Genomic DNA, 27,458 nt, shown 5'->3' on the forward strand with positions numbered 1-27,458 from the left:
GCTCGGTCGGGAAATCACAGTTTGTCCGTTGTACATTCAGCTCTGGGAGAGATTAAGACGTCGATGTGTTGCACTAAGACATTTGGTGATTTGATAAGCTTCAGTAGACCTGAGTGTTTCGAATCGATACAGTAAACGTGTTCGATCAAAGTTACACAGTCAATTTAGTGGTAAAGCATTCACTAAGTGATAAGGTTTCAGAGTCTGTATCATCACTGCTGGCCAGGTTAAGATCGTCTGGTGAAGAACAAATCAATACAGAAAAGCCAACTAGCTAACTCTACATAGAGCAATGCATCATGGTGCAAAGGGGGTTACATTTCTCCATGGTCTAGTCTTAAATATAATACTAAAAGAAAGTCAGTTATCTAATTAACATATAATTAGCTTAAAACATTTAGTCACCAAATAATAAAAAAAAAATCGTACATAAGTAATCCTACTGAACTAAGGCAAGCGATGGATGTGTTTATAGGGTTTACTCTTTTTTTAATTTTCTGATAAATCCAAGATGGCTGCAATAAGATGTCTTACATACGAGAGCATTGTATTTATGTATTTTGGGGTTTGAAGAGCTCTTTTCCCCACATCGTCCTATTGAGGGATAGTTTGACATTTCGGGAAATGTGCTTATTCGCTTTCTTGCCAAGACTTAGATGAGGATATTGACACCACTCTCATAGGAGACGGTTAGCTTAACATAAAAACTGGGCACTAGAGGAAGTCAGTGCTTCCGCCCAAGAAATAGTCCAGCACATAACCTCTTTGTAAAACCATCATTTTTACATTTTGTTTTTTGTACAGATTAAACAAACAGTCGACATAGACTGCATATAAGAAGGGGACATAGTTAGCGTGTCGTCACCCATTGGTTTGTGGACTGCCGTTTTGAAGCCTCGAGTTCAGCGTTTTGGCAGTCGCCATCTTGTTTTTTTGCAACCAGAAGTGACAGGAGAGGGTGGAGCTAAGTACAACCGAACGCTGAATAAGACATATTTAGGCAACTGAAATATTACAATTAACTTTCATGAACTGAAAACACACTGTAAAGCGTTTAAGTTGTTCAACTCCCAGACCGGACAATTCTGTGGTAGCGACCTGTCAATCACAAGGTAGCCACGCCCTAAAGCATACCCTGCTTTATGGTCTATTTGACTCTAAATGGGACCATAATTTACATAATGAACATCATGCTGTATTGAAGAAGACTTGAAACTAGCGATTGAGACCATAAACTCATGTTTACAATGTTTACTGAGGTAATAAATCAAGTGAGAAGTAGGGTCATTTTCTCATAGACTTCTATACAACCAGACTTCTTTTTGCAACCAGAGGAGTCGCCCCCTGTTGGCTGTTAGAAAGAATGCAAGTTTAAGGCACTTCCGCATTGGCTTCACTTTTCAGACCCGGAGGTTGACCATTGCTGACCACAGCTTAATATTTACAAGACAGGAGTGACCTAACTCTCTGCAAGAAAGCCAATAAGTGTATATCCCAACATGTCAAACTGTCTGTTAAAAAATCTCATTTCAAGCTGTGGTGTCGTCAACGAGGCTTTCTTCAGACTGACTCATGAAAGAGCATATCAACACAACATCAGACAGACTTGGTAAAAAAAAAATGAGCAGCCCTTTTAAAAGCCCCTACTACAGCAGGTTAGTGAGAAGGTAACATCTAATCTAAATTCAAATATAGCCAGAGTTACATTACAGTGGCTTGGCCTCAAGTTCATCTGGCCTACAGTACTAAGGGACATTCAGACGTGTCCAACAGAGTGGTATGTTGATAAATTAAGTTCAACTACTCTAGGAATAAGTGCTAAGGGTTGATAGGTTGTTGTGTCTCTGTAAAGCAGTGAAAAACCATAACTTGAGGTACATTCATAAAACATCAGCCCGTCGGCCTGATAAGTTCAAGTAAAAGCCTCTCCAATGAGCGAGCAACACATATGGTATCACGGTGCGTCGGCCTCGGTGCGAAGCTTTCTGTGAGCTAATTTCCTCCCAATAAGCCTTTTTCCTATGTACTTCTATATCTTCATTTGGTCTTCTTGAGAGATTCAGATTCTTTTTTTTAAGCAAACAAGGGGCTTGCTTTGTTCCTCCTTATCAAGAGAGCCAGCAGCGATTCAAAATTTAAAGACTGTAGAAATGCAGTATGTAAACGCACAGAATTCTCCGGAACATACATACAAAAAAAAAAGAAAAAAAGCAGATCACAAAGTCCGGAAACAAATCAGCCAAGAGGTAAAACCGATTAACATTTTAAAAAAAAGGAAGAAAAAAAAAATTTGACAAAGAAGAAAAAAAAGACACAAATCATATTGAACTGTAAAGTGCAAGTATAAAAAAAAAAGTCTTTCTACATATCATCTCAAGCCTTGAGACAGGGTCAATGGTCTTTAGTGGAAAAGTGCAAGTTGAGAACAGCACGAGTAATTAAAAAAGAAAAAAGAATTTGATTCAAAACAGTAACAGGATAAGTCGTCCTAAGGATCAGTCAAGTGACTCAGCTTCTCCGTAAGAAAACGGCCACCTCCTCCAAGGGCACTGGGTAGTCCTGTAGGAACGTCCCGCCATCGAACACCTGAGCGTTCTGGCTGTCCTGCCACTGGAAGCCCCCGTCAGGTAAATAGATATCCCTCTGCACTGCCCCCTTCTCCAGCACTGGTGCCACCAGGACCTGGAAACACCAACATCAGTTTCAGACGTCAGGGAGATTGTGCACTTAATTGGCAAAAGACATCAGGTTACATTCATACACTATATCTGATGCCAAGTAACTCAATCCTTTCCCATCAGAGCATCATTAAGTCACCTCGTCTCCGATGAGGAACTGGTCATCGATGGTGAAAGTCGTGGGGTCACTGGGACTGAGCCACCACATCGGCCGGTAGATGGGGTTCCCCGTCATCTGCCACTCCTCTGCATACTTTTCTATCAGTGGGACCACATCCCTCTGGTGCTTTGCTATGTAGGCCTGTGTTAGGTTCAGCACCTGTGGGCCACCAATGGAGAAAGGAGCATAAACATAATGAGGATTACTGTAATAACCTTTAGGCATATTATAATTCAGGTGCTCTGAGAGAAAACTAGACTTCTGCACCTCCTCATGGCTGTTTTCAGGCTTTAAAAAATCTAGAGAGAGCGTTCCTATTGGCTGTTCATTCAATGGAGGCAGCTGTCAATCACTCGCAAACTCCGATCAAACGGCCAAACTAGGCAGCGCTGATAAAATATGAATCAATAATCTGTAACTATAATGCCTATTTCTCATGTAAAATGTTTTCAGAAACATCTTGTAGTGTACTGTTTAGCTGTAAAATTAGAAAGTTTGTTCCGGCTGGTGGGCGGTGTTTGGTATTTCCTCAACTGATCTAAATATGGCTGCTGGGTCACAAACTTTCTCATTTTACAGCCAAACAGTACACTACAAGATGTTTCTGAAAACATTTGAGGTGAGAAATGGGCATTATAGTGACAGAATATTGATTCATATTTGATCAGCGCTGCTTGGTTTGACTGGTTTTGATTGAAGTTTGCGAGTGATTGTCAGCTGCTCAGAGACGGCAGGCTCCAGCTCGGCTCTGATTGGTTGTTTTCCTCCAGTCTGTGAAATCTTGCAGATGCCATTAGGAGCACCGGAGGACACAGAGGAAGATGATTTTTTTTAGATTAACTGTCTCATGCACTACTTTGAGGATATAGTGACCGTTTTATAAAAATAACTTTTTTTTAATCATATTTGCTCCATTTCTCCCCACTGCTGCTTTTAAGTGTATTTTTGCATAATCTTGCATTTTCATAATTAGGAGTGTTTCCATGTACCCACTGATAAAAGTATAAGCTCATGAAGAAGTCTATTTAAAGTCATGGTGGAGCTTTATTTTCATCAGAACCACTTACTGAAAGCCTTTTATTAATATCCAGCCAAATGTATTTCATAGAAATCTAGGACAACTGAGAAACTGAAACAAAAAAGCCCTCCCCTTATAAATCATCTGCCTCACAGGACAAGAATAATATTGACAGTGAGCTCTGCTAAAGCCATTTGTGCCATCTCTGCACCCAGACACACGCAGACAGAACATAAGAGCGGCTCATTGTTGACTTAGTGGTTTAACACTGTCCCAAGTCTTTCTCCTGTCTCCGATATGTCCAAACTACTTCAGCATTCCTGGAAGGGTCACATCCTCTTCAGTGTCCCATGACAAAAACAAAAACTTGACCGCATCTATAAAAAATGTCTTTTTATGAGTTGGGATTGGGAACATTTGTAGGAATGAGCTTGAAGTCACAGCCCGGGTTCGAGTGGATCTTTCTCTAATTGAGAAGCCAGGCATGTGTGTGGGTTTGAGGTTTTATTGCTATTTGATTCCAGTGCGGTCGCTGCTGTGACCTGTCTATGACTGAAATATCACACATTCTGGAAATAAAGGTGCGCCACATTTAACGACATCCAGACTCTTATCATTTGTAAAGCAGCAGTCCGGCCTCCTCTAAAATATCTTCTCGGTTTCACTTCATTCTAGTTTATAAGTTGAAGGCCACGCAAGAGACCAAAATGGAAAACATGCTGCTGTCAAATGTCTAGCTGTCCAAAAGGCCTATTTTTATCTTTGTCACGCAACACAAGTCACAACCAATATATTCTGCTGCCTAAGTCCTCTCCTAGTGGAAACAAAAGCAGTTGATCACTCCCACTCTGTCACACTTGTCAATTACTCATGGAAATCTTAATTGCCACAATAAAGTATTTTTCCAAGACTTGTCCTCAAATTCATTATCATTCCTGCCGAAGTGGCTCTCGAGAGTGAGAGTGAGCCATAAATCTCGAGGAGGGATTTGTAATTCAGAACAGATGGACTCTTAACCACAGGTGATGTCGGGAGGGGGCCAGGCAGTCGCTCCTATTGAGGGGAGAGGCGAAGGGCAGCAGGGGAGGGAAGAAATAGCCCCTAACCCTTGAAAAGTGTCGATATCTGTCACCGGACTCTCTGAGATCGTAGGCTTTGTTTTCCCGCCGTGCGCGGTGAACTGCACATTCCTGATTTCCAGCGGAGAGGGCCAGGGTTTAGCCCTGCCTCTCCTGCTGCCAGGTCTGAGTTTTGATAGACCAGGTCTCAGCGTGCTCCTCTGCAAACACACCGGTGGGAACTTCTCAGCGCTGACCCTCGAAGCTGAGGCGAGGCTGCTGTGTCAATAAACTCTCCCTCTCTCTCTCCGCCTCTTTTCATAAGCAATCTCTGCAAGAAGGAAGGATAATCTCCCACTCGCCTAATTGGCAGCATTCACACATCACTTCACTTGATCCCCTCCACTGTTAATCTTGTTATCAAGTCTGGAAAAGAACGTGAACCCACTTTGTCGTCGCTATTGTAATCACATCTAATGTGGATGAGAGCAGATGTAATGACAGCTCCTCAGTCTGGGGCTGCAGGCTGGGCCAAAGTGAGTTCAAGAGGAAAGAGTTGCTGGGTTAGTGTGTTAGTGTTTGGGTGGCTACATGAGGGACTGCTTTGTGGTGCGTTTTTTAGTTGTAGTTTTTCTTAAAATCAATTTCTATATTGTATACCCGGTCCTCTCCGCAGACCCAGGGTGGCGTGTGGAAGCTGATAACAGGGAGAAAAGCCGTGATCTCCAGCCAACGGATGAACAACTCCTCATCTGTGACCAGGTCTCCAGACAGAGAGCCACCTGAAGGGAGAGAGAGAAAATTAAGAAACATTAGTTGAACAGTTAAGAACTTATAAACTGTATTCTTTCTCTGGCTTTTGAAATTGGCAGATAAAAAAATATCCAGGAGGAAAACGTGAGCTTTCTTTTGTACTGCACACACTCAAGCTTGGGACAAATCTGAAGACTAGCTGAAACCTGACTGGACAAACCACATGTAAAGATTGTTTCCACCAACGTGCACAGATATTTTAGTCTTTGTACTCAGGAAAGAGCATAACGACTGGACATTAACAACTGGAGTTCTGAGGTAGACAACCATGAAAATCCATCAAAAGCGGCACTTGTCGCACGTACTTGTACTAACAACAAACAGCAACCAGCTTGCACTGGTTATACGCAGTGTAATATGGGCCGCAAAGGCCATAAAAGGAGGAAAAGGGCTGTTTGGGTGAGATGCTGGATGGAGAACTGGGGCAGCGTGAAGCCTACAAAGGGAATTGGAGGTGAGTGAACTTAGCAAAAGCAAAGTTCAGCTAAAGCTGTTTATTTAGGTTTGTCTCCCTCAGGTGACACACAAGTGATGTCATCGGTCACTGATGTTAGTTCCAAATGAGAACGACTGGCAGTGACCGGATCTGAAGATTTCATTAGAGTCTTTAGCCTATTCAGTATATCACACTATATGATTTTATCTGCCGACTGTCAAAACCAGCGGACCCTTGCATTTTTTTTGTGTATTTCCTGATATTTGTTTGAAAATGTAAACGCAGCATTCTGGATCTGGCTTATATTAATCAGTGGTATTTTGTAAGCCCACACGGGCAGGGCTTACACGACACAAATCATTCATTCAATAATTGATTCACTTATAGAAGAAAACAGTGATTTAAGGAAATGAGAAAGTCGCAAGATCCTTGTACAATTCTCAAACCTATAACAGGAATTAATATTACAGGAATAAACTTAATTTGTTTGGCAAAAACAAGAAGATCAGATGTGTTCTTTGTCTGTTTTTTTTTGTGAAATAGCGAAATATTATGGTCTTTTTTTGTTTTCATGAAATATGAAATACTGTAATGTACTATTAGAGGTGAGAAAAGTGACCCATAGGCTGTGGTATTACCTACTGCATCAGGAATGAGGAAGTTGTATCCCAGCAGAGCGTGGTGCAGCAGGGAGGGAATGATGCCCTTCAGGCCGTTCGGGCTCCAGTCGGACTGCAAGGCGGTCATCCTCACAAACAGAGGCTTGTGGCTCGACCTGAAACACAAATAGCGGCTTGATAATCAGCAGAAGGAGCAATCTCACAATGTTAAATATCCATCTCTAGAAACAGTTGGGTAAAATAATGCTGTTGATGATCAGGCCGGTTACATAAACTTAGTTTAAGACTAGTCTTGGCCTTAGACTGGTTTTAGATTGTCAGATTAGACTATTCTAATTAAACCTGTCTGTTGCATAAATATTAACAGGCTTAATTTGAGGTCGGAAAGTTAACGACCTCTCCCTTTGGCTAAGCCTGAGGTGAGAGCTTTGTTGCTACAATCTGTTAGGTCAGATAGCTATAATATAACTATTTCAACTGTTTATCCATTAATTTTAGCAAAATGTTAGCTGACTATTTCAACTGTTAACCCATTACATTTATACTGTTTTACCCATAATGCATTGCACAACAGGCTATCTAAGTCTGTCTTACATTAGTCCAATGTATTAGTCACTCATAGTGAAACTTTATGCAACAGGTAAATTGAAGTGTCTATAGCAAGTCTAAATAAAATGTATATTTAAGACAAAGACTATTTATTATTTTTAGCAACCGGCCCAAACGCAATAAGATGCTTGCGGGCGTTACCGTGTCCCTGCTGTCACGATGGTGGAGTCTCCTATCCTCGTGGCAAGGTCGGCCAGCAGGTTGATGTACTTGTCTCCACCGTGAGCCTGCGGCGGCCGCAGGGCTTGCTCCTCAAACAGATTCCCCTCGCCTCCCTCCAGCATGACATACTCCATCCCCAGATGGGCCTGCAGGGATCCCACCCTGTCCAGGAACCAGCTCACCGCTCCTGGGTTGGTGATGTTCAGCTTTACGCAGAACTTTCCTCGCCACTGACTCATCACAGGGATCTCAAAGGACAGAAGTAGAGTTCATTTTACACAACAATGATTAGTAATTAATTATTAACCACAGTGCCTCTGCTGTTGCAATGATAGATTTTCTGGATTAGACCATGTTCATGCTTTTTATCAAACTAGTGAGTGGAGAAAAGACAGATGGAAACTTTGGAAAAACTTCTGTCTGGTTTCTTTTTTTGTAAAGAGTGTTCTCATAAGTTGAGGAAAGTTCAATGTTTTAGACAGGGAATATGTTTTCTGTGAACGGACCAATCACAACGTAGAGGAAGTTCTTTACTTTGTATGAAGGCAACTATTCACCACAACAACTACCAGTTAACACGCAGAGGACTGTGAACACAGCTAAATGATGAGCTCCTCTCAGGTCTCACCAGCTGTCCCTGAGGGGCTGAGGGGAGGCTGAGCCAGTAGGCCTCGGTGCCGTCCATGAGGGAGGTGTGGAACTGCGTGGTGTCCACGCCCAGGAAAGGGGACAGGGTGATGGAAATGTTAAGAAGCTTGACAAGTGGGAGGTCCCTGGTCAGTCTCTTGGACATCCCCCTTTTCCTGCTGTTGAGGTAGTCGTGGTCCTGCAGAGAGACAGAAAGATACACTCTGCATTAAAAGTCCTGAAACGTCAACACTTCGCATGAGAGAGGCAGCCTAACACCAGCATCATTAAACAGAAATTATAATACAATGTGATGCACTAATGGAGCACTTCAAGTGTTCATAAACTGGTATGACAAATAGCTTTATATGACAGTAGCTTTATATTTGACACATTGATCTCTCCATGTTGACGCATTGATTTGTAAACTAGTAGCTGTGTCAGAACTCTTTAACGTGTGTTATAATCCTCTGGAATGTGCATGGTAAAGTCAAACAGAGATTTCAGGTTACATAACTGTGGAACAAAACCTTTTAAGAATACAAAGATTGACCCCAGGAGGTGAACCAGCTGTGGGAACTGAGAAAGGGTAGATTAGCACGTGTTATGTAATTTCTTAGAAGTTTTTTGTTCTGATCTTTCAATTTGTTCTGCTGAATTTGACTTCCACATAATTGTCAAAATACTTTGACACAAAGAAGACCAAAACATAGGCTAGCATCTGGTCTTTTTTTTATTTTTTTAAATACGCTTGCAAAAAGCTGCATTATGTAGTGTCTCGTGATTAAATTAGAAACGTGGCACACGTATTAATAACCCAAATTTTCCAATGCCTGCAATTCCAAACTAATACGGAGAGTGGAAAAGAAAGGTCGCGGTGTGACTGATAATTTATGAACACTTGTAAAACTGGAGTGAAAGAGAGGATCATTGTTGCTGGTCACACTTGTGTAGAGCCTTACACTTCATGGACAACCACAAGTTTCCATGCATCACTCAACTGATTCTTTATGGTATTTATGGAGGGAAGCTGGGCGACAACAACACTGGTGTTTAATATCTTTGATGTACTTCACATTGTGGGTAAAGGAAACTCTTGTTCACCAAATTACATCCATCAACTGACGTGTTATTCCAGACGTTTTCTTTTTAATCCTTTCACACCTTCTGAACTGGTAATCCGTACTGGAAGCATTGTGTATGTATATAATAAACTCTCTGCCTCCTCGTCCAGGTCAGATCGCAGCATCGAGCTGGTGTCAGGATCACCTCCTCAAGTTAGTCTTGGCTGACATCCCTCCTAATCTCAACACACCCAATTCTTCGCCGTCCCACGGTGACCACACTCAGAGCAACCTGAGATCAGTCAGGAGCGTCTCTGTTTGTCTTCTCTCGGCTATATTTGTTTTGTAATGGAATATCACCGGGTATTGACTTAGATCCACTTGACAGTGGTCCTGGTGGTCTTGTTACAACTTCCATGTAACTGGATAAATGTGAACCAGTGATAAACATCTCCTGCCCTTTTTTACCAGATATGGTATAAGTTTAGAATAACTGAAACATATTAGGCGAGCATGATATATCTAGCTTTAAAACATAATTCAAAAAGAGGCCTGCAGGTAGTGTGGTCTGCACTCACGGAAACTATTTTTTTTTTTTTTCTTCGTTGTGACATTTCTGTGAACCTGTCCTCCCTCCTTTGCCTCCTCTCGCCCGTCTCAGCGCTCTGGAGATCCACTTAAGAAAACTCTTTCATCTCTATCCTTGACCAGTTTTGAGCCTCTGACCGATGAACCCTCGCCAGCCTCACAGCCCAGATGGTTGAGGAGGAGGATCACGGGAGTCTACGGCTACACGGTGCGAGAATCGGCTGAATGAACAGAGGATGACTAAAAGAATACTGGTACCAAAAGAGATACGGATAGTCGTAGGCTAAATGTTCCTGTATACACTATGAGGTTCCCAGGGTGGAACAGAAAGTGAAATATTGCAGATAGAAACATTTTCGGGGGAAACAGCTTCTCTGTAGTACAAATACTGTATACATTTTAAATGAGCAGAGCCAAAGAAAGAAAGTGCCAGATATTTAACAAAACTGAATACAGAAGAATAAAATTTGGTCTCAAAATATAGTGTGAAAGGCCCAGTGAAATGGTACTTTATTTCCTGTTGAAACATGGTATTGAAATAGGGCATAACCTAAAGAGGGAGAATTGAACCAAAACGTTATCTTTTAGGGAAAGACACAATTTTTGGGATTTGTTCAAAAATAAAAAAAATTTCACTCAGATTTTTCATTCAGATTTTTGCCCTTTGATTCTGTAAAGACCTTTAGAGGTGCTAAATGCGAGATTGGGACCATTTGTATTGCCTCTGCACGGCTCTCAACATGGCGACGGCTGAGCCGGCAGCTCGCAGCTAACAGTGTTAACGTTGGAAACAACGTCAAAAGTGCTGACAGAGCTACATAGTCACAACCTTAAAGCTAAATTCATTTTTTTTTACGTAGTAGGATGAACATTATAGAGTGCTCCAGGGATGACGTATTGTAGAAGGCCAACCAGGAAGTTAGCATCACCCTGGGTTCCCTCCACAAAAAGCCAATGGGATTTTTCCATTGGCTTTTTGGATTATTGCAGAAAATAAGCTCTCTGGCAAACACACGTTTATGATACTTACACATTTTGCTTAGCAAGATAATCTTTACAAATGCCAGAAGTAAAAAGCTAACGTTAGGCTATAAACAAACTACACCACGGTCACATGAATGCGAGTCTACACAACAAGGCTGTAAAGGCAGACGTTTAGTAGTCTCATTTAGCCACTTGTTAGTAACCACTTTTTTTTAAGACACATAAAGGCTTTTAAATTCACGAGTGGGATATTTACTGACGTATTTTATATGTAGAACAAAACGTTAAAATCTCTTCAGCTTGTGTTAACTACAGACCTCAGGCATCTAACAAAAAAACCATTAAAAAAACCCATTGACTTCCAGACGAGGGAACCGGAAGTTCTAAAATGCTAACTCATTTCCGGGTTTTAGGACTAATTTCTGCAGCACTCTACTAGCTACATGACTGCCATCTTTTTGTGCCTCTAGAGCAGGTCTGACTTTGAAAGGTTCCCCAGTCTAGTAAAGATTTTGAGGTTGATGGTATAGAGCATGGATGTATTAAAAGAACTGGATACAGCGTTGGAAGCGGGGTTACCGGTCATTCCTATGAGAGTTGCTCAGTGGTGCATGAAGCCTGAATGGCTCGACTTCCGTTTGGAAAAGTACCCGTATCTTGGCGGACCATGGGCAACTGGGACATGCGCAGTAGCGTCCGCTCGGTCACATAACTCGATCACGGGGTCCCAACGTCACGGTCTGGATCTCACTCACATGAACGGAGGAAGGGAAATAACTCTGGATTCAGCTATTAGTGCATTTTACAACCTTAAAAACGATTTTTTTTTTTAAATAAGGACTATTAGAGTGTTCGTACTGGGAAGTTGATTCACCTCAAAAAAAATTAGCTGCTGAGTTACAGACGTCTCTTTCCCAATGTAAGTCTATGGAAAAAAACTATTTTTGGGCTCAACGGCATCACGTGACGGACACGGAAGTTGCTGTACCGCCGTTTTGCCACTTCGAAAGTCCGGATCATCGACCGGCGCACTTCCTGGGGGCTTGGTATAGAGACGGTACGGTGCGGTGCAGTAGGCGGTGAGGAACACGTACCATATCGGAGAGGAGGGTGGTGGAATGTTCATTGAGGCTGATGACTCCCTGGCCCAGCTGGTGTCTCCTCAGACGATTAGAGAAGGTCCTCAGCTCCCTCTCCACCTTCGGCCCTGAATCCACGTTGGTGAGCAGCTTCCAGAACGGCAGCCTGTTGCACACACACACACAGAGGGATCATACAGGACCTGGATGGGTTTCAGTTTATGACTCCCTAAACACCCACAAAGTTTCAGTCTGAGAAACAGGATCCCCCCTCCGACAAGGAAATCCCCACTAATCTAAATGTGAACCGAACTAACCACAGCGTGTTCAAGTTGGGCAGCTCCCTGCTGTGTTGGGACAGTTGTCGCACTGCTTCCTGGTGGGCAGCTTTGACGTCGGGGGCCACACACACGGTGTACTGCAGAGGGAGACGCTCCATGCTGGGCAGCGACTGCAGGCAGAACTGCTGTCTGCTGTCCATCCCCAGCTGCAGGGGGATATCAGGAGATACGAGCACCGCCACACCTGCACGGTGGAGAGCAGAACGGGAGATGTTAGTTTGTTACATCATGCTTGTCAGAAATTCACAGTATATGGTCTCACTTCAAACAGATATAAGGTGGGCCTTGAGGGAAAGCAATCAAAAGCAGTGTAAGTACGAGACGGTTCGTTTGCGGATTCCTCTTATATGACATAGTGTTACTGAGACCGGGATGAGTGTGACGGATGGAGTGTTGTGGGAGGTAGAGTGTGGGCTGTGTCAGCTGATATCACTCCACTCAGTTGTGAGAAAAACACTCCCTAGAATGAGATATAGCAGTATGCGGTTAGATGAGTTTACACCGGGACTGCTGGCAACTTCCAAGTAGGTAGGTTACACTGTTGCACACCGACGAGAGGAGTCCGGGATACATATCCAAAGTCACATTGAAGATGACGCCATTTTATTACTTCGGGATCTCTTATTCAATCTCGGTGACAAAAAACGAGCACAGAAGAAGAGCCAAGAAAAAGAATACCATATACTAAAACTTTCTGTTACCCTCTCGTTTTCTCTCCTACTGTATGTGTGCGCAGCTTTTCGGAGGCCGTGTGAAATGATAAGATAATTGTGTCCGCAGATGTAGCTGCCCTGCGAGGAATGCCTCGTCCCTCTCAGGTTACCCCTACCCCCCCTATCCTCACCACTTCTCACCCGTCCTGACTCCCACCTTCTCCCTCCCAGCTTTAACTACCTTCCTCTGGGTCTGTCACATCTCAGGTCAGCAGAACCCAGCCAGTATCGCACGCCTCCAACCCAGACTCTGACCCTGGGTCCACCCTCGCTACAGTTTTTTGCACAATCTGCCCAAAGTAGCCAAACTGGGATTTGGGGAGCTAATCAATGAACAGATTTAGGGCGCAAGACCTGTTTTTCAAAGCGGGCAGAGAGAACTGGGTCTCGGCTCACCTCAGAAACCCTCTCTAGTTTCAATGGGCTTACTGTTCTCGGGCAGGCGAGGACCAGGAGCAGGCAGGATACTCACGTACCGGTTCATAATCAGATTAATAGTTTCAGAGATCAGCACTCAAGTGCTGCATAAAGCCCAGTGAAGAGCCTTCGACCGCAGGGTGATTCTCACGTGTTTGCAATGGATAATGTCAAAGAGATACTGGTAACTCCTCAGCTGCGCCTCACAAGGTATTAGGTCTCCTCTCAACTGCTTGTTATAGATTCATAAAGGCAGATAAATGTTGTTTTTGTTTTGCCAGAAACGCTTAAATACAGTATATTTAAACCGCAAGGGCTGAAATGGCTAAAATGAATTTTTAATCAAGAAAAGGTGCCATGAAACTGCGCATGTCAATAATGTACACATACAGTGGAGTAGAAAATGAGGCTGCGGTGAAAATGTTATAGCTTTATGGAAGGATGGAAGTGGAATGCAGGCAGTGGAAATAGAGGCGACCAGAGTACACCAGACACCGAGCAGCCTCGCAGAATGATGTGCAGATACAGCACGCTGCAACACAGTGTGTTTTACCAAAGTGCACACGGGGTGGAAAGTGGAGTTTGCAAGCACGACTTCTTGAGTCATATTTAATCTTTATGGGAAATGACACTGCAGGGGCCTCAAGGAAACGGGACAATCTGGTCCAAAACAGTCGTACCTTTCATTCCATCTTTGACTAAACATGCCGATTTGAATGTTAAATACACTAAATCCTGTCTCGTGTGTTTATACAGGTCTACTCAAAGCAACTTTGCATGAACCGGTGTTGTGCATTTTCAGAATGAAATGAACTTCTAACCTCTTGTTATATAAGTTCAGCGCTCCGTACGACGCAGACGCACATCTTTGACTGAACGGTCTAGATGTGTGCGTGTACCAGACGAGAGCAGGAATCAATAAGCGTTATTTAAAGAAAGTGAGGCAGGTTTGAGGCCTTGAGTTACAGCCAAGGTGGGGTGCACAGGAGTTAAAGGGGAAGCGAGGGAGAGGGGGGGACCCTATTTTTAGAACGATTCCTTAAACACTCCAAGCTTCCCCCGAAATATTTTCCACTAGCTCTCAAAAGCAAAATTATACGCCTGACTGACCGCATCACCTTCAAAGCAGCAGATAGGCAAAGGTAAAAAATGAATGAAGAGTATTGGGCAGATTCGAATGATTTGACACACACATGCCTCAATTTTTTACAGCTGTTGAGCGTACACACAAATCAAGCAACCTTGGATCGCCTCTTCACACACATACAAGCATTCTCACACACATTTACACACTTTCTTTAATGGGAAACTGTAGACTTCCAAGAAAAACAGAGCGGGAGTTATAGGACCATAAAGGTTCTGCACTTCCTCCTGCTCGGTGTGAGCTGAGCGCGTGGAGGTGGCGGTGGAGGTGACCCCGTGCACCTTCTGATGGGTCAGGAAGGTTTTAATGTGGCGTCTATAGGCCCTCGGAGAGCGGCTGGTCTGGGTGGAAAACGCTGCTGCTGCGGACCAGATGGGCTCCACTCTTTTACCTGTCATATTTATACTGTTATTTATGACACCTGTGCACACTTACAGACCTGACCGGGGTTATAAAAGGTGCATTCAAATGCTAACTGTGTGTGTGCGTGCAAGTGTGTGTGTGTCTGCGTGTGTGTGTTCAGGCATGCATTTCCTTAACAATGGAAACTTAGTTTCTGTGCCCAACCTCAAGAAATTGATGGCCACAAAACTGGGATCTTGCCATGGTAGTAAATTTCCAATTCCACTTATTGAAAAAATAATGAAACACTAAAGAGGACTTTCTCTGCTCCACTCCTATCATCAATCAGCTTTATTGTTTCGAGTGTGAGACGCCGTGTTCTGCACAAATATCACAAGCAGAAATGTAAAAATAGATCCGACAAGGAGATCCCACATTGAAATACTTCGATGTAATATATTTCCTTTTCATTTACTTCAGTCTCAGATGGTGAAGTTAGCATAATGTTTTCGGACAGCTTCATCACTATATTTTGTTTTATTTCATATAAAGAAATGCTCGCTGAAACAAGGATTTATTTTTCAGATAATTTGTAAAAAGGTATCAGTATTTAAGAAAGGAAAAAGAGCTGATCACGTCTTGTGTTTATGTTGATACACACTGTAATTACGTCAGTGGACAGATGCTGGTATCTCAACTCTCGATTTAAAAAAGTCCCTCTCTTGCTTGTTGTCCTTGGTGGAAAGTATTAGGTAGGAGAACGACTGTGGAAAATCTTGCGGGATGACTTTCATATATACAGTAGGCATCTCATACAGGAGATGACAGCCTGCTTTTAACAAAGCTTCAGTTGGCTAAGTGAGTCATTGTTAAAGTGTTTCATCTATTGCTTGTCCGCGAGAGTCGAGGTTTCAGGGCAGCTGCCCAGGGACCTCCTGGTGACCTGTTGAGTAACACGGGGGGAGGCTCGTTTTCCTTCTACATGCAAGCTGAATTTATTTATTTATTTATTCATTCATTCATTCATTCATTCATTCATTCATTCATTTATTTATTTATTTATTTATTTATTTATTTATTCATTTATTTATTTATTTATTTATTTATTTATTTATTTATTTATTTATTTATTCATTTAATCATTTATTCATTCATGCTTGGGAAATACTCAACCAGTAGCGATTCAGAAAAATAATAATAATGAAAAATAAAACACTTTAGAAGACAACAACCTTTCACTCCACCTTTGTGAAAAGAAGTAACAGCCAAAATGTATGCATTTTTAAAACATCTTTTCTGCGGGTGTTTTGCACTCAGATTGCTGAATAACAATCATTTTGTCTGTGGTTCTGTTGCTTCTTTCACTATTGCTTATTGCTCTCTCTCATCCATGTCATTATAAGGTTCTGAGGTATCAAATAAACCTGATTAAGTATCATTATCTGAAAGAAAAAAATCAAGATCAATGACGGTTACATAAGTTTTATCCCTATCGGTGCGTTGTGCTTGGCCGGTTCCCTCCGAGAGACCGAACAACAAACGAGCAGGAGCAGTAAAGTATCATTTCTTTGTGTCCCGCATGGAAAGATTGAGTCAGCGATAGAAATAAAGAGAAAAGGGGTGGGAGGTGGTGAGGCGAAGGGGAGGAAAAAAAAAGATGCTAAAATGAACGATGGAGAGACCAGAGACATAAAGAGAGAGAGAGAAAGAGGTGGTCTACAATCTTAAGGAGAAGCTGTCATGTGTTATAAGTCTGGCAGGAAGTATGTTTGATTCTAATCTCTGATGCTCACTTCATAAAGGCCAGCATGGAAAAAAAGCAGATATGGAGACAGTAGATAAATTACTTTTTATTGGATCCAGAGCTAAGTGATGTCAAAGCTAGAGGTATCACACTTATTACAACAGCCGGCTGTGAAAACAAAACGGATCTCTCCAAGCCCTTATTTGTAATGATGAGTTTTGAAGAGAGCTAAGTTATCTGTCTGATGTAAACATACAGTATCTGAAAGAGGCCCTCTGTGTATGAATAATTCTCATATTAAAAGAAAAAGAGCATTTTTTCACTCTCATATTTTTACCTTCAAATTCAAAAATATATTGACGGTTGTGTGTGCTAATATCCCAAATAGGATGATACAGAATCGAATATGAGCATTCAAATTAATACAGTCACATATCTGTGTGTTTGTGGATAAATGACGTGCACAGAAATACATTATATGTTTTTCTTATTTCTTATTTGGTTATTTTTCGTCTGCAAACGTCACTTTCAAATAAACATTTTGATTATTTAATTATTTCTAATCCCTGCATTAAAAAAAAAATCTGTCTGTAGCTATATAAAATAAAATCGTTAAAAAAGAGCCAGAAGTTAATCTTAAATTGACCCTTTAAATATGTCATTTTTTATTTATTAAGACTAAGCAAATTTAAATTGATGAGTTAAAAATAGAAAGAAAAAAAAAATCAGGAATAAACTATTGAGAAAATGTTAAATCCATATGTAAATTGAATTATCTAAATATCTTTATTTGATGGACAAATTTATCTCAAATATTGACCCTCAATGGACATCGTAGAGCAGTAATGAAGGCGCCTATCTGAATTAACAAAATGAACTGTTTGTGCATCTACAGTTGGTTTAATTTTCCCAAAGTATATATACCTACTGTATATGTACACTATTTTACATTTGCTCACTAAAACCCGTGTAAATTGTATCCTTAAGACCTCCTGTAGAGTAAATGTAGGAGTAAGCCCCTGAAGCTTTGGGACAACGTATGTTTTTAATGCAGGATGTAGCTTCAGTGATATCTAATCTGTTTTTAGTAGCCCAGTTGTTTTTGTATGGATAAAGACAGGTGGGCTATGACAAGTTCCTCCAGTTGGCAAACCTCTCAAATGTCACTCTATTGCACAGCTGCATGTATCTTCTCTCCTGTCTCTCCGCTATACTTTTCTACCTCTTCCTTACATTTGTACTCGCTGCGCTCTCTGCTTGATTCTGTTTAATATCAACGATTACAGTTAACAGTATGCAGTCGTTCTGTCGCTCTATGTTTCAGTTTGTCTGTCTTGCTCTTTAACCGTCCCCAGGAGTCCTCTCAGTTTAGTCACGTCAGTCACAGCTCCATATTGCCTACCACATTCATAATGTGCTCCTATGACTAACTAGAGCCAGTGGAGACAGGTCCCATACATACACACACACACACAGCTGTGAAGCCTAATATTACACCAACACTGCAGTATGTTTGTTTTCCAGAGAGCAGATTCATTAAAAAAGGCAGCTCCGTCATAGCTCTGATGCAGATTTGTCAGTCCGTAAAGATGATCAAGACATGTGGCGACTCTTTTACTTTTTTATTACCGCTGGAGTGCTGCCTTTCACAAATCTGTTTTGAGCAAAACAAACATACCACAGTTCTTTTTTCACCCCGAAGCAGCCGCAACTAATTTAGAAATGGGGTCGAAATCATAATCCTAAATGAAAATGGGGTGTGTTAGTATCAAACGGGGTCAATCAATCTCCTCTCATCTGGTCAAAAGTTGGTGTTCAAAGCAGTTTTTCCTGTGAGGATATATGATGGACTGAAAAGTGCTCACATACAAATAAAGATATATTTATAAGTTGAATTCACTTTTGTGTTTCCTGTACAATTTTACTTGGAAACACAACAATTAACACAAAATATGGTTATAAATTACATTCAGTCTATATAAAAAAAAATGATTAGTTTTGTGTGTTGTTTTTATTTCACGTGCTGTAAGTGATTTTTAGTTCTGCGTTCAATTAGATTTGGTCGGTTTACATGCAAAACTAATAATGTTGTGCTGCCAAAACTAGGAACAAATCAATAATCTGATTAAGCCTTCACACGGTTGCATAAACCCACAGTTTCCCACAATGATCCTGTTTATTATACACACAACGGTGGATTATTTTTCTCCATAAAAGCTGCTTATAATTGTTTCCTGTCCCGCAACAATAACACAGTTATTATGACTCTACCGCATCATGCTGTTCGACGCAGCTGCAGTCAAATTCATTCAATTTATATAGCACATTTCATACGACAGGTGTAGACTCAATGTGCTTCAAGTCATCTATTACAGTTTAAAATGAGATGCTTCATGTACTACTTTTGTCAGAGCTGTTGGAAAGAGGAGGATGGAAAATGCAACTGCGTGTGGTTATTTTGCAAGAGCTGCTTAAACAGGATTTCATCAATGGTTTATCCAAGGTATCCAGTGGATCTGATGTGCCGAATTGCAATGCACATTACACAAAAAAGAGACTGCAAAAAGTGCATGCAACTCCCCCTGAAATGAGGGGATCAACCAATCCTCATACATGATGCAAACTGATCTGGATGACAGTAATAATTACTCTGCCATGATGTCATTACTGCCACTACTGAATTGAATGTGTATTCTTGTTCTACAAAATGAAACATCCAGTATATCAAAACTATTTGTCTGAGTATGAGAGGTGCACAAGCAGCAGTTTTGGTGTCAGTCTTAATGTAACCCCAAAGTAGAAGTGCGTCATTGGATTGCACAGCACTCTTATCGTATCTATCCTCCCACCAGGGCTCATTTTGAATCGCCAAAATACAAAGTTGCTGTTACTGCAGTTCAAGAAAAAAGCACTTTCCTGCCTGCAACACAGGACCCTACAAGTCTGGTGATTAAACCCTTTGTTCATGGTGATGAAATATATTCTTGACACGTACATTTAAATTTTAACTTTTGAGCTGCCTGAGGGAAGAAGGACAGTCCGACTTCATTAAAGAGGACCTATTATGCTTATTTTCAGGTGCATTTTGGGTTTCTACTAGAACATGTTTACGTGCTTTAATGTTGAAATTAGCTTTATTTTTCTCATACTGGCTATGACGCAGTACCTCTTTTCACCCTCTGTCTGAAACGCTCTGTTTGACCTCCAGTCTGCTCTGATTGGTCAACTGGACCACTGTTGGGATTGGTTAATCGAACCAAACTCTTCGGATTCCGCTCCAGCTCCGCTTTAACTAGCTTTGTTTGAGGGCGTGCCAAACTATCCGCTAGACAGGTATTGAGCAAATGTGTTACATAGTGACATCACCACGTTACGGAAGAAAAGGCGGGACTTCAAGCAAGGCGTTTCAGGCAGTTCAGGAGCAGTGTAACTCCCTTTGGTGTGGACTTTGGGCTTTGTAACTCTGCAGACATTTACATGCACAAAAAACTATATAACACACTAAAGGAAAGGGGATATGGCCCACAGCATAATAGGTCCTCTTTAAAATGATTAATCAATAATAATTTACACTCATTCTAGGAATAGGAAAGCAGCCAAGTACAAATTGCAATATGTCTTCAGTTGTGAAAAACGATTCTCTCTGACGCACACTATGTTAATCTAAGAGCCAAACCAAAACATCCTTGAACTTTAAAGCAAAGATATCATGTAAAATATACCTTTAATGCTCCGATAGGCATCGCTGTCATTGCTGAGCATCAGTTTGCTATGTTTGGGGGGCTAAGTAAAGTGTGTGTCTGCGAGCAGTTACTTGGCAACGTTCAAACAGTTGTTCTCATCGGGATCTCATCTCATCTGTGTTTTTTTTCTTCTCTGTGTGAAGCTAAACGGAGAAACAAAGGGTTACAGGGTCCTGGTAATCACTGCCGTCCTCTCACAAGGTGGAAAAGGGATTTAAGTCATGTGACTCTCTTGTTAAGCCGTGTTACATAACATCCCAAAACGTGTATGGCTGTATGTGCGCGTGTAGAAGAAACTAATCACCGGCACTCACAGATAAAGAGTGTGTTTTTAGTTCATTATGGGCAAACAAACAAACGCCTTTCGGCCATCATCAGCGTGATGTCCGCGTGTGCATTTGTTTCTGTCAGTATGTGAATGAATGTGTGTGTGTGTGTGTGAGACTGCTGCAAAACAATGAGCAAAGTCATAACAGATGATTGTTTGTGTCACCTCATTGGCTGATGTCACACCCTTTTGCCCTGATCTAGTCGCTGGTTGGCACTTTAACTTTGTAGCCACACACTGCACACACACACACACACACACACACACACACACTCGTGCACAGGATTCCCTAACACACTGACATGTTGCAACGTGCATGTATGTAAAATGGGATATACATATGTGAAATATTTCAAGAATAAAGAAGTTCAGCAAGCAAACTCCACACAAACACAACTTGAGAGCAAAGTCCCTCGAGGTTACAGTAACGTTATACCCGCTACCAAACAAACACGCCTGTACACACACACACACACACACACACACACAAACACCATGCGCTCCTCATCAGTCACATTAACCATTCACATCCGCCAGTGGTCCCTGTCTCCCCCTCTTTGCCCCCCAGGATAAAATCTAACACCCCCAAAATAACCTGGTGAGTTATAAGAGTCAGCAGGGCCCTCATCCAACCTGCCCTTTAAATAGAAACAAAAGGCAATTACCCCGGTGTCCCTAAGAGTTAATTTAAGATGCTAAAGGTGGTTTGCTTCCCTTTGTAGTCTAATCTCTAAGTTAATAAACCGAGATGCCACAGACAGTATCGTGTTACACTCTATATTAGCGTCCTATCCAGTCAGCAGTGTGTGTGTGTGTGTGTGTTTTTGGGGGATGCTGGGTCTGAACCATTTTTCTCAGCTCAAACGCAAATAAACATGTGCATGAGAAAGGTGGGGGCGAAGAAAACAACAACATCCACAGGGCTTCCCTCGCGCCCTGGGATTCACGCCACACACATCGTATACCCGCGCGGATGCGGGGTCAGATTTCCAAAGCCCTTGTGCTAACCCTGCACCAATGGCAAGTGTTTTAAAGCAGCTGACAATGTGTCAGTTGAAAGATTTGAAAAGGTCTTTCTTATTGTGACAGACCGAGGTGTGAAGGAGGACTACGACTCCACTTTTGCTAATGAGATGGTCTACACACTAAATGAGTCATTCCAACAGTGACCTCTCACCTGACGAGCCCAGGAAGTAGCGCTCAAGGGGAGAGCCGAAGCCGGAGGGATTGTCCTTAAGGTCGCTCACAGTAAAGGGCTGCGTGGTGGCGTTCTGATCGTTGATCGGCCAGGTCTGACCCCGGACGCTGGCGCCGCCGTACCAGGACATGTTGGTCATGGAGAAGCAGTCCTGAAAGGATGCACACGTGCACAAAAACAAAAAAAAGTGAGAAAGAGAGAGAAAGACACAAGGAAAGGAAAGGTTTACATTCATGAAGACAGCTACTACCTTTAACCCTTCTGCTGTTAAGCTGCTGAACACAGACCATACCCATTTTAAATGACTGTTATTTAGAAGAACTTTAAGATATGTTGTTCTCATATATTGTTTCTTATTTTTGGGCTTTTATTGCTTTAATCCTATTTATATGGTTCTTATTGTAACTTGACCCTCCGACTGCCCCATGACTTTAATATGTTTCCTTTGACTTAACTAATTATTGGTTGTGTGTTGTATGTATGGATGGATGGACTGGGAATGCTACAAAGGAATTGCCCCCTTGGGGATAAATAAAGCTGTCTGAACTGAACTGAACTGAACTGAACTGAACTGAACTACACATATGAAATTGATGCTGACTAGAAAAAAGGAAATATATAAAAAAATAGAGTGGGAGGAGAGAGTTAAAAGAGATGATAGAAGAAAATGCAAATTTGATTTGTTTGTAAGATAAATGCTTTACGCAGACTTAGTAAATGATGAATGTAAATAGCATTTATGAGTGGGTATAAGGTGAATTTGCTTGTAATAGTTTCCAGTACTATATGCTTGATGTCTTAAGAGTATATGGATAAATCTCTCCTTTGACAGTCGGTGCAAGTTACTGTTACTTTCTGCAGGCCACAGGGCGGTATGTGATGGCTGGCACATGAGACTGTCTCAGAAAGCATCGCACGCAGGAGGTATTGAATGACAGGAGTGTTTTCTAAGAGAAAGCTCGTCCTTCCTCAAAGCGTCTTTACGCGTCTGGGGGGGACAAGTACACATTCATTTCACGTCAACAAATCTGGGCTCTGCTGCTAAGGAGTTTCAAAACAGGTGCCAAGAGGCGCCGGGCAGGCAGGAATTTGGAAAAATAGAAAAATAAAGGCGACTTTGGAGAGTTTGGAAAGATTTTTTCTGTGAGCAGTCGCGCCACATGACATGAGGGAGTTATGGAGAGGAATGTTCCAGTGGGGACAGATTAACCTCCACAAACATCCCGATAGTTATACATGCCTTTGATAATTAAGCTGGGGGGGAAAGTACAGTAAGCACTGTGCGTGTCAAAAAGCATAACAACTGTGACGAAGCAGATTTAACACGAATGGAGTCAGCTCGGTGTCGTTAAATCGAGGGTTTGTTACTCATTTTTTTAAAGTTTTGGTCTGTAACAACATGTCAGCTCAAATGAGTCACTCAAACGTCATGATTGTGTTTTTGTTTTAAATAATTCAATAGGATGTCATAGTTTCAGAAATTTAATTTCAACAAATCCAACAACATGAAATTAAAATGACATCAAAAATAAACATAAATTGTAGTATTTGTTTTTATCTGAGTCATATGAGCCAAGTATTCAATGGGATTATATACCATATAGTCTGCTGCAAACATGTCTGTTTTTAATTTAACTTTTTAATGCAACATTTAAATGCAATGTAAAATACAAATAATCAACAAAAAACAAATCGTGTAACTGATTTATATAATTTATGTTTTCAGATTTTAGTGAAGGTTGCATTAGTGAACATGGTTCTTCTTCAGTGTTTTACCAACATCACAACAACCATGCACAACCAACATGTCAGTTAACACTGAGTAAACTTGCAAATTGAGGCATGAAAAAGTTCGAAGTGCAAAACTGCTGTTTGCACATCACAGACTTAGTAAATGATGAATGTAAATAGCATGGACTCTAATCAATGGCGCACTTTACACTTACTTTACACTATACATCCTGTATTCCACTTTATAGACTGCATATATGCACATATTACATTTATTTATTGCACATACTACATTTATTTATTGACGGACTGTACACACTATGTTCACCCATTCACTCTGTATCTTTTATATCTCTATTATTGTTTTTATAATTTTTGTATAGCTTTATACCTCTCCTGTATTTCACTCTGTTTTGCTGATGTTTGCTGCTTTGACACCTGAATTTCCCTCAGGGGATTAATAAAGGTTCATCTTATCTTATCTTATCTCATCTTATCTTGCATTTTGCGTAAAATGGCACATTTAGATCAGACTGACTATGTGTTTAAGTGCACACTGACTGAGAGAAGAAGCCCATACCATTGCAGTATTTGTTTTATTTGAATCATATGAGCCAAGTTATTCAATGGATTATATACCATATAGTCTGCTGCTGCAAACATGTCTGTTTTTAATTCAACTTTTTAATGCAACATTTAAATGCAATATAATGCAAATAATCAACAACGACAAAAAAAATCTTGTAACTGATTTATATAAAGAAAAGAAAATGTTTTCAGATTTTAGTGAAGGTTGCATTGGTGAACATGGTCCTTCTTCAGTGTTTTACCAACATCCCAACAACCATGCACAACCAACATGTCACTTAACACTGAGCAAACTGCAAATTGAGGCATGTGCAAGCTCCAAGTGCAAAACTGCTGTTTGCACATCACATTTTGCGTAAAATGGCATTTGGATCAGGCTCACTGTGTTTTAGTGCACACTGATTGAGAGAAGAAGGTTATTCATTGGGATTATCATACCATATAGTCTGCTGCAAACATGTCTGTTTTCAATTCAACTTTTTAATGCAACATCTAAATGCAATGCAATGCAAATAACAAAACTGATTTATATAAAGAAAATACAATTCTTTAGTGAGTTTAGTGAAGGTTGCATTAGTGAACATGGTTCTTCTTAAGTGTTTTACCAACATCATCATCAACAACCATGCACAACCAACATGTCAGTTAACACTGAGTAAACTGCAAATTGAGGCATGAAAGTTCCAAGTGCAAAACTTCACATTGTGCGTAAAATGGCACATTTGGATCAGACTGACTATGTGTTTAAGTGCACACTGACTGAGAGAAGAAGACAATACCTTCAGCTCCACATGACAGTTAACACTGAGAAAACTGCAAATTGAGGCATGTGCAAGTTCCAAGTGCAAAAAAACTGCTGTTTGCACATCACATTGTGCGTAAAATGGCATTTGGATCAGACTTTACTATATGTTTAATGCACACTGACTGAGAGAAGAAGCCCATACCATTGCAGTATTTGTTTTATCTGAATCATATGAGCCAAGTTATTCAATGGATTATATACCATATAGTCTGCTGCTGCAAACATGTCTGTTTTTAATTCAACTTTTGAATTGCAAACAAGTGCAAAACTGCTGTTTGCACATCACATTGTGCGTAAAAATGGCACATTTTGGATCAGACTTGACTATGTGTTTTAGTGCACACTGACTGAGAGAAAGAAGCCCTACTGTACCTTCAGCTCCACATGACAGTGCACCGGTGCCCAGGTCATACTGTAGCACTCCGTCTCCGTCTCCTCGTCCACCTCCAGAGAGATCTTCACCTCGGCCACGGAGTCCCAGGTGTAGCAGAACTCCGTCTTGTTCAGCCAGCACAGGTTCCTCACGAAGGGAACCTCCATGTCTGGGTTGCCCACGTTGCCAACATCTATCTCCACATAGGTCTTGTCCTCCGTCAGGGTCTGTATGAGCAGCGAGTGGGTTCTCCTCTCCCAGATCAGTCCGCTCAAAGTCCCCCTGAGGATCCAGTTCTTGTTGGGCTGGTCCACCACTTGCCAGTATATGATTCCGATGGTCATGACGAAGAAGACGGCCACTCCGAGACAGGCTATCGCTCCTTTCCACGTCTCGTTCATCTCCTTCAACCCAGTGTCCCATGTTACCTCTGGGATGGGACTCGGGTTCCTATTTCGACCGTGCATGGGCATCTTGTCTTGTCTTTTTGAGATCAAGCAAAAGAATCAAATGCAAAAAAAAAAAATGCTGCAGAAATCTCTGTGCGTCAAAAAAACCCTCTGCTGCTTCATCATGTTCATGGTGTTTTTTTTCAGTGTAAACGAGCCCTATACTCTTTATCTTTACACCGCTTATACACTGTTGTGTTGTTGTTGTTTTTTGCGCAATTGTGAGATCAAGCAAAAGAATCAAACGCAGAAAAAAAAAATGCTGCAGAAATCTCTGTGCGTCAAAATCTTCTCTGCTGCTTCATCATGTCATGGTGTGTTTTTTTCAGTGTGAACGAGTCCTATACTCTTTATCTTTGCGCAATTGTGCCGGCAACAGATGAGACCTGTCATGTGAAGAAAAGCTGTGAGAACCAAAAAAAAAAAAATCCCAGCGAGGAAATAAAACCATATGAATGAATAGAAGTGACTTACCACATACTGCTGCTGTTTTTAAAAGAGTTGCATTTGTAAATTGGCTGCAGTGAGCTTCGTGTGCATGCAGCCCCCAGCCTGGTTTTGGCAGCTATGTGCCTACGAATAGCTCCTAGACGCTCTTCTTGCTTGCCCCTGCACTTTCTGACGTAACGCACGGGTTGTTTCTTCAGGGGGAAAGGTAGAGAGAGAGAGGGGAAATGGGGGATCAGGAGGGTTTTGGCTTGGAGTCTAGGAACTGCACGAGGAGGCCACGGACAGCCTGGAAGAGAGGGATCCCCATGCGTGCCTGCAAAACTCTCCGTGCGCTCTCCGTGCGTAAAGACTGTGGAGACTTGTCATCCGGTGGTTTGGTATAGACGGTCGGGGGGCGTCAATTGTCATGCCATATCCAAAATTTGATCTTGTGGTTTTTCTTATTGGAGAGCAAAGACTGATGTCTGAAACTGATTTCGAACTCACAAGTAATGTTAGCAGTGGAATATTTTTTATTTTTTATTTATTTAACCTTTATTTAAAGGGACTATTTGTAACTTTCAGAATTGCTTGTTAACAGCGACACCTGTGGCCGTCGCGCTCGCTCGCTCTAAATAGACATGAACGAGCATCGCTCAAAACAGTGAGGCCACACACGTCAGCTAAAAACACAATATCAGGCTATATTTCACCTGCTTGGCAGTAATGTTAGTTGACCAGACGAAGGTCTCTCCATGAATCACTGCTGAGACTAGTGTTGGCTTTTCCTGCTTCAGCCCCGAAAAGCGGGTCTTTGCCGGGGCTGAAGCAGGAAGAGAAACGCCATCGTCTCCCGACTGCGCCCGCAGCGAGAAACGCCCCGTCACTTCACAAGACACGGGAAACCTCTGTTGGTCTGGAGGAGCTGCAGCAGTTATTTCTGCACAAACGTCCACTGTACATTCACTAGATATTCTCAGCGCTAAACTAACTCTTCTGCAGTGTGCAGTGAGCGCGCGTCTAGAGGTGGAGCGAGACAGCGAGAACGCGCGCAGTGTGTGAGTGAAGGCAAGCAGGCAGCTGAGCTGAGCCACACGCGAGCGTGCATATGCGAGCGCGCATGGGACCTGGTAGATTTATATGTCTAAGAAATAACAAACAGTCCCTTTAATAATACATTGTCAGTGATTGATAATTGTTTCTCTGGTCCCAGGAAT

The 27,458-nt window shown here is 41.7% G+C and overlaps 1 protein-coding gene across 2 annotated transcripts; it reads right to left on the reverse strand.

Annotated features, from left to right (window-relative positions):
* Positions 1-1,290: 1,290 nt before the first annotated feature.
* On the reverse strand, positions 1,291-26,589 carry si:ch211-236l14.4 (SITS-binding protein). 2 transcript variants are annotated; one of them, XM_037767876.1, is made up of 11 exons: positions 26,287-26,586; positions 25,363-26,198; positions 21,846-22,017; positions 12,214-12,421; positions 11,912-12,062; positions 8,183-8,380; positions 7,534-7,802; positions 6,802-6,938; positions 5,575-5,696; positions 2,818-2,997; positions 1,291-2,682 (listed from the first exon to the last, which is right to left on the reverse strand). In XM_037767876.1, exons 2-11 carry the CDS (start codon positions 25,834-25,836, stop codon positions 2,509-2,511), a joined length of 2,085 nt encoding a protein of 694 aa, XP_037623804.1. In that variant the 5' UTR covers positions 25,837-26,198; positions 26,287-26,586; the 3' UTR covers positions 1,291-2,508. The 2 variants fall into 2 exon arrangements, with proteins under 2 accessions (XP_037623804.1, XP_037623805.1); XM_037767877.1 differs by lacking the exon at positions 1,291-2,682 and having other exon boundaries at positions 2,860-2,997; positions 6,806-6,938; positions 25,363-26,589.
* Positions 26,590-27,458: the final 869 nt, after the last annotated feature.

The sequence above is a fragment of the Sebastes umbrosus genome, chromosome 4 (assembly GCF_015220745.1).
Source record: "Sebastes umbrosus isolate fSebUmb1 chromosome 4, fSebUmb1.pri, whole genome shotgun sequence".
NCBI classification, from domain to species: Eukaryota; Metazoa; Chordata; class Actinopteri; order Perciformes; family Sebastidae; genus Sebastes; species Sebastes umbrosus.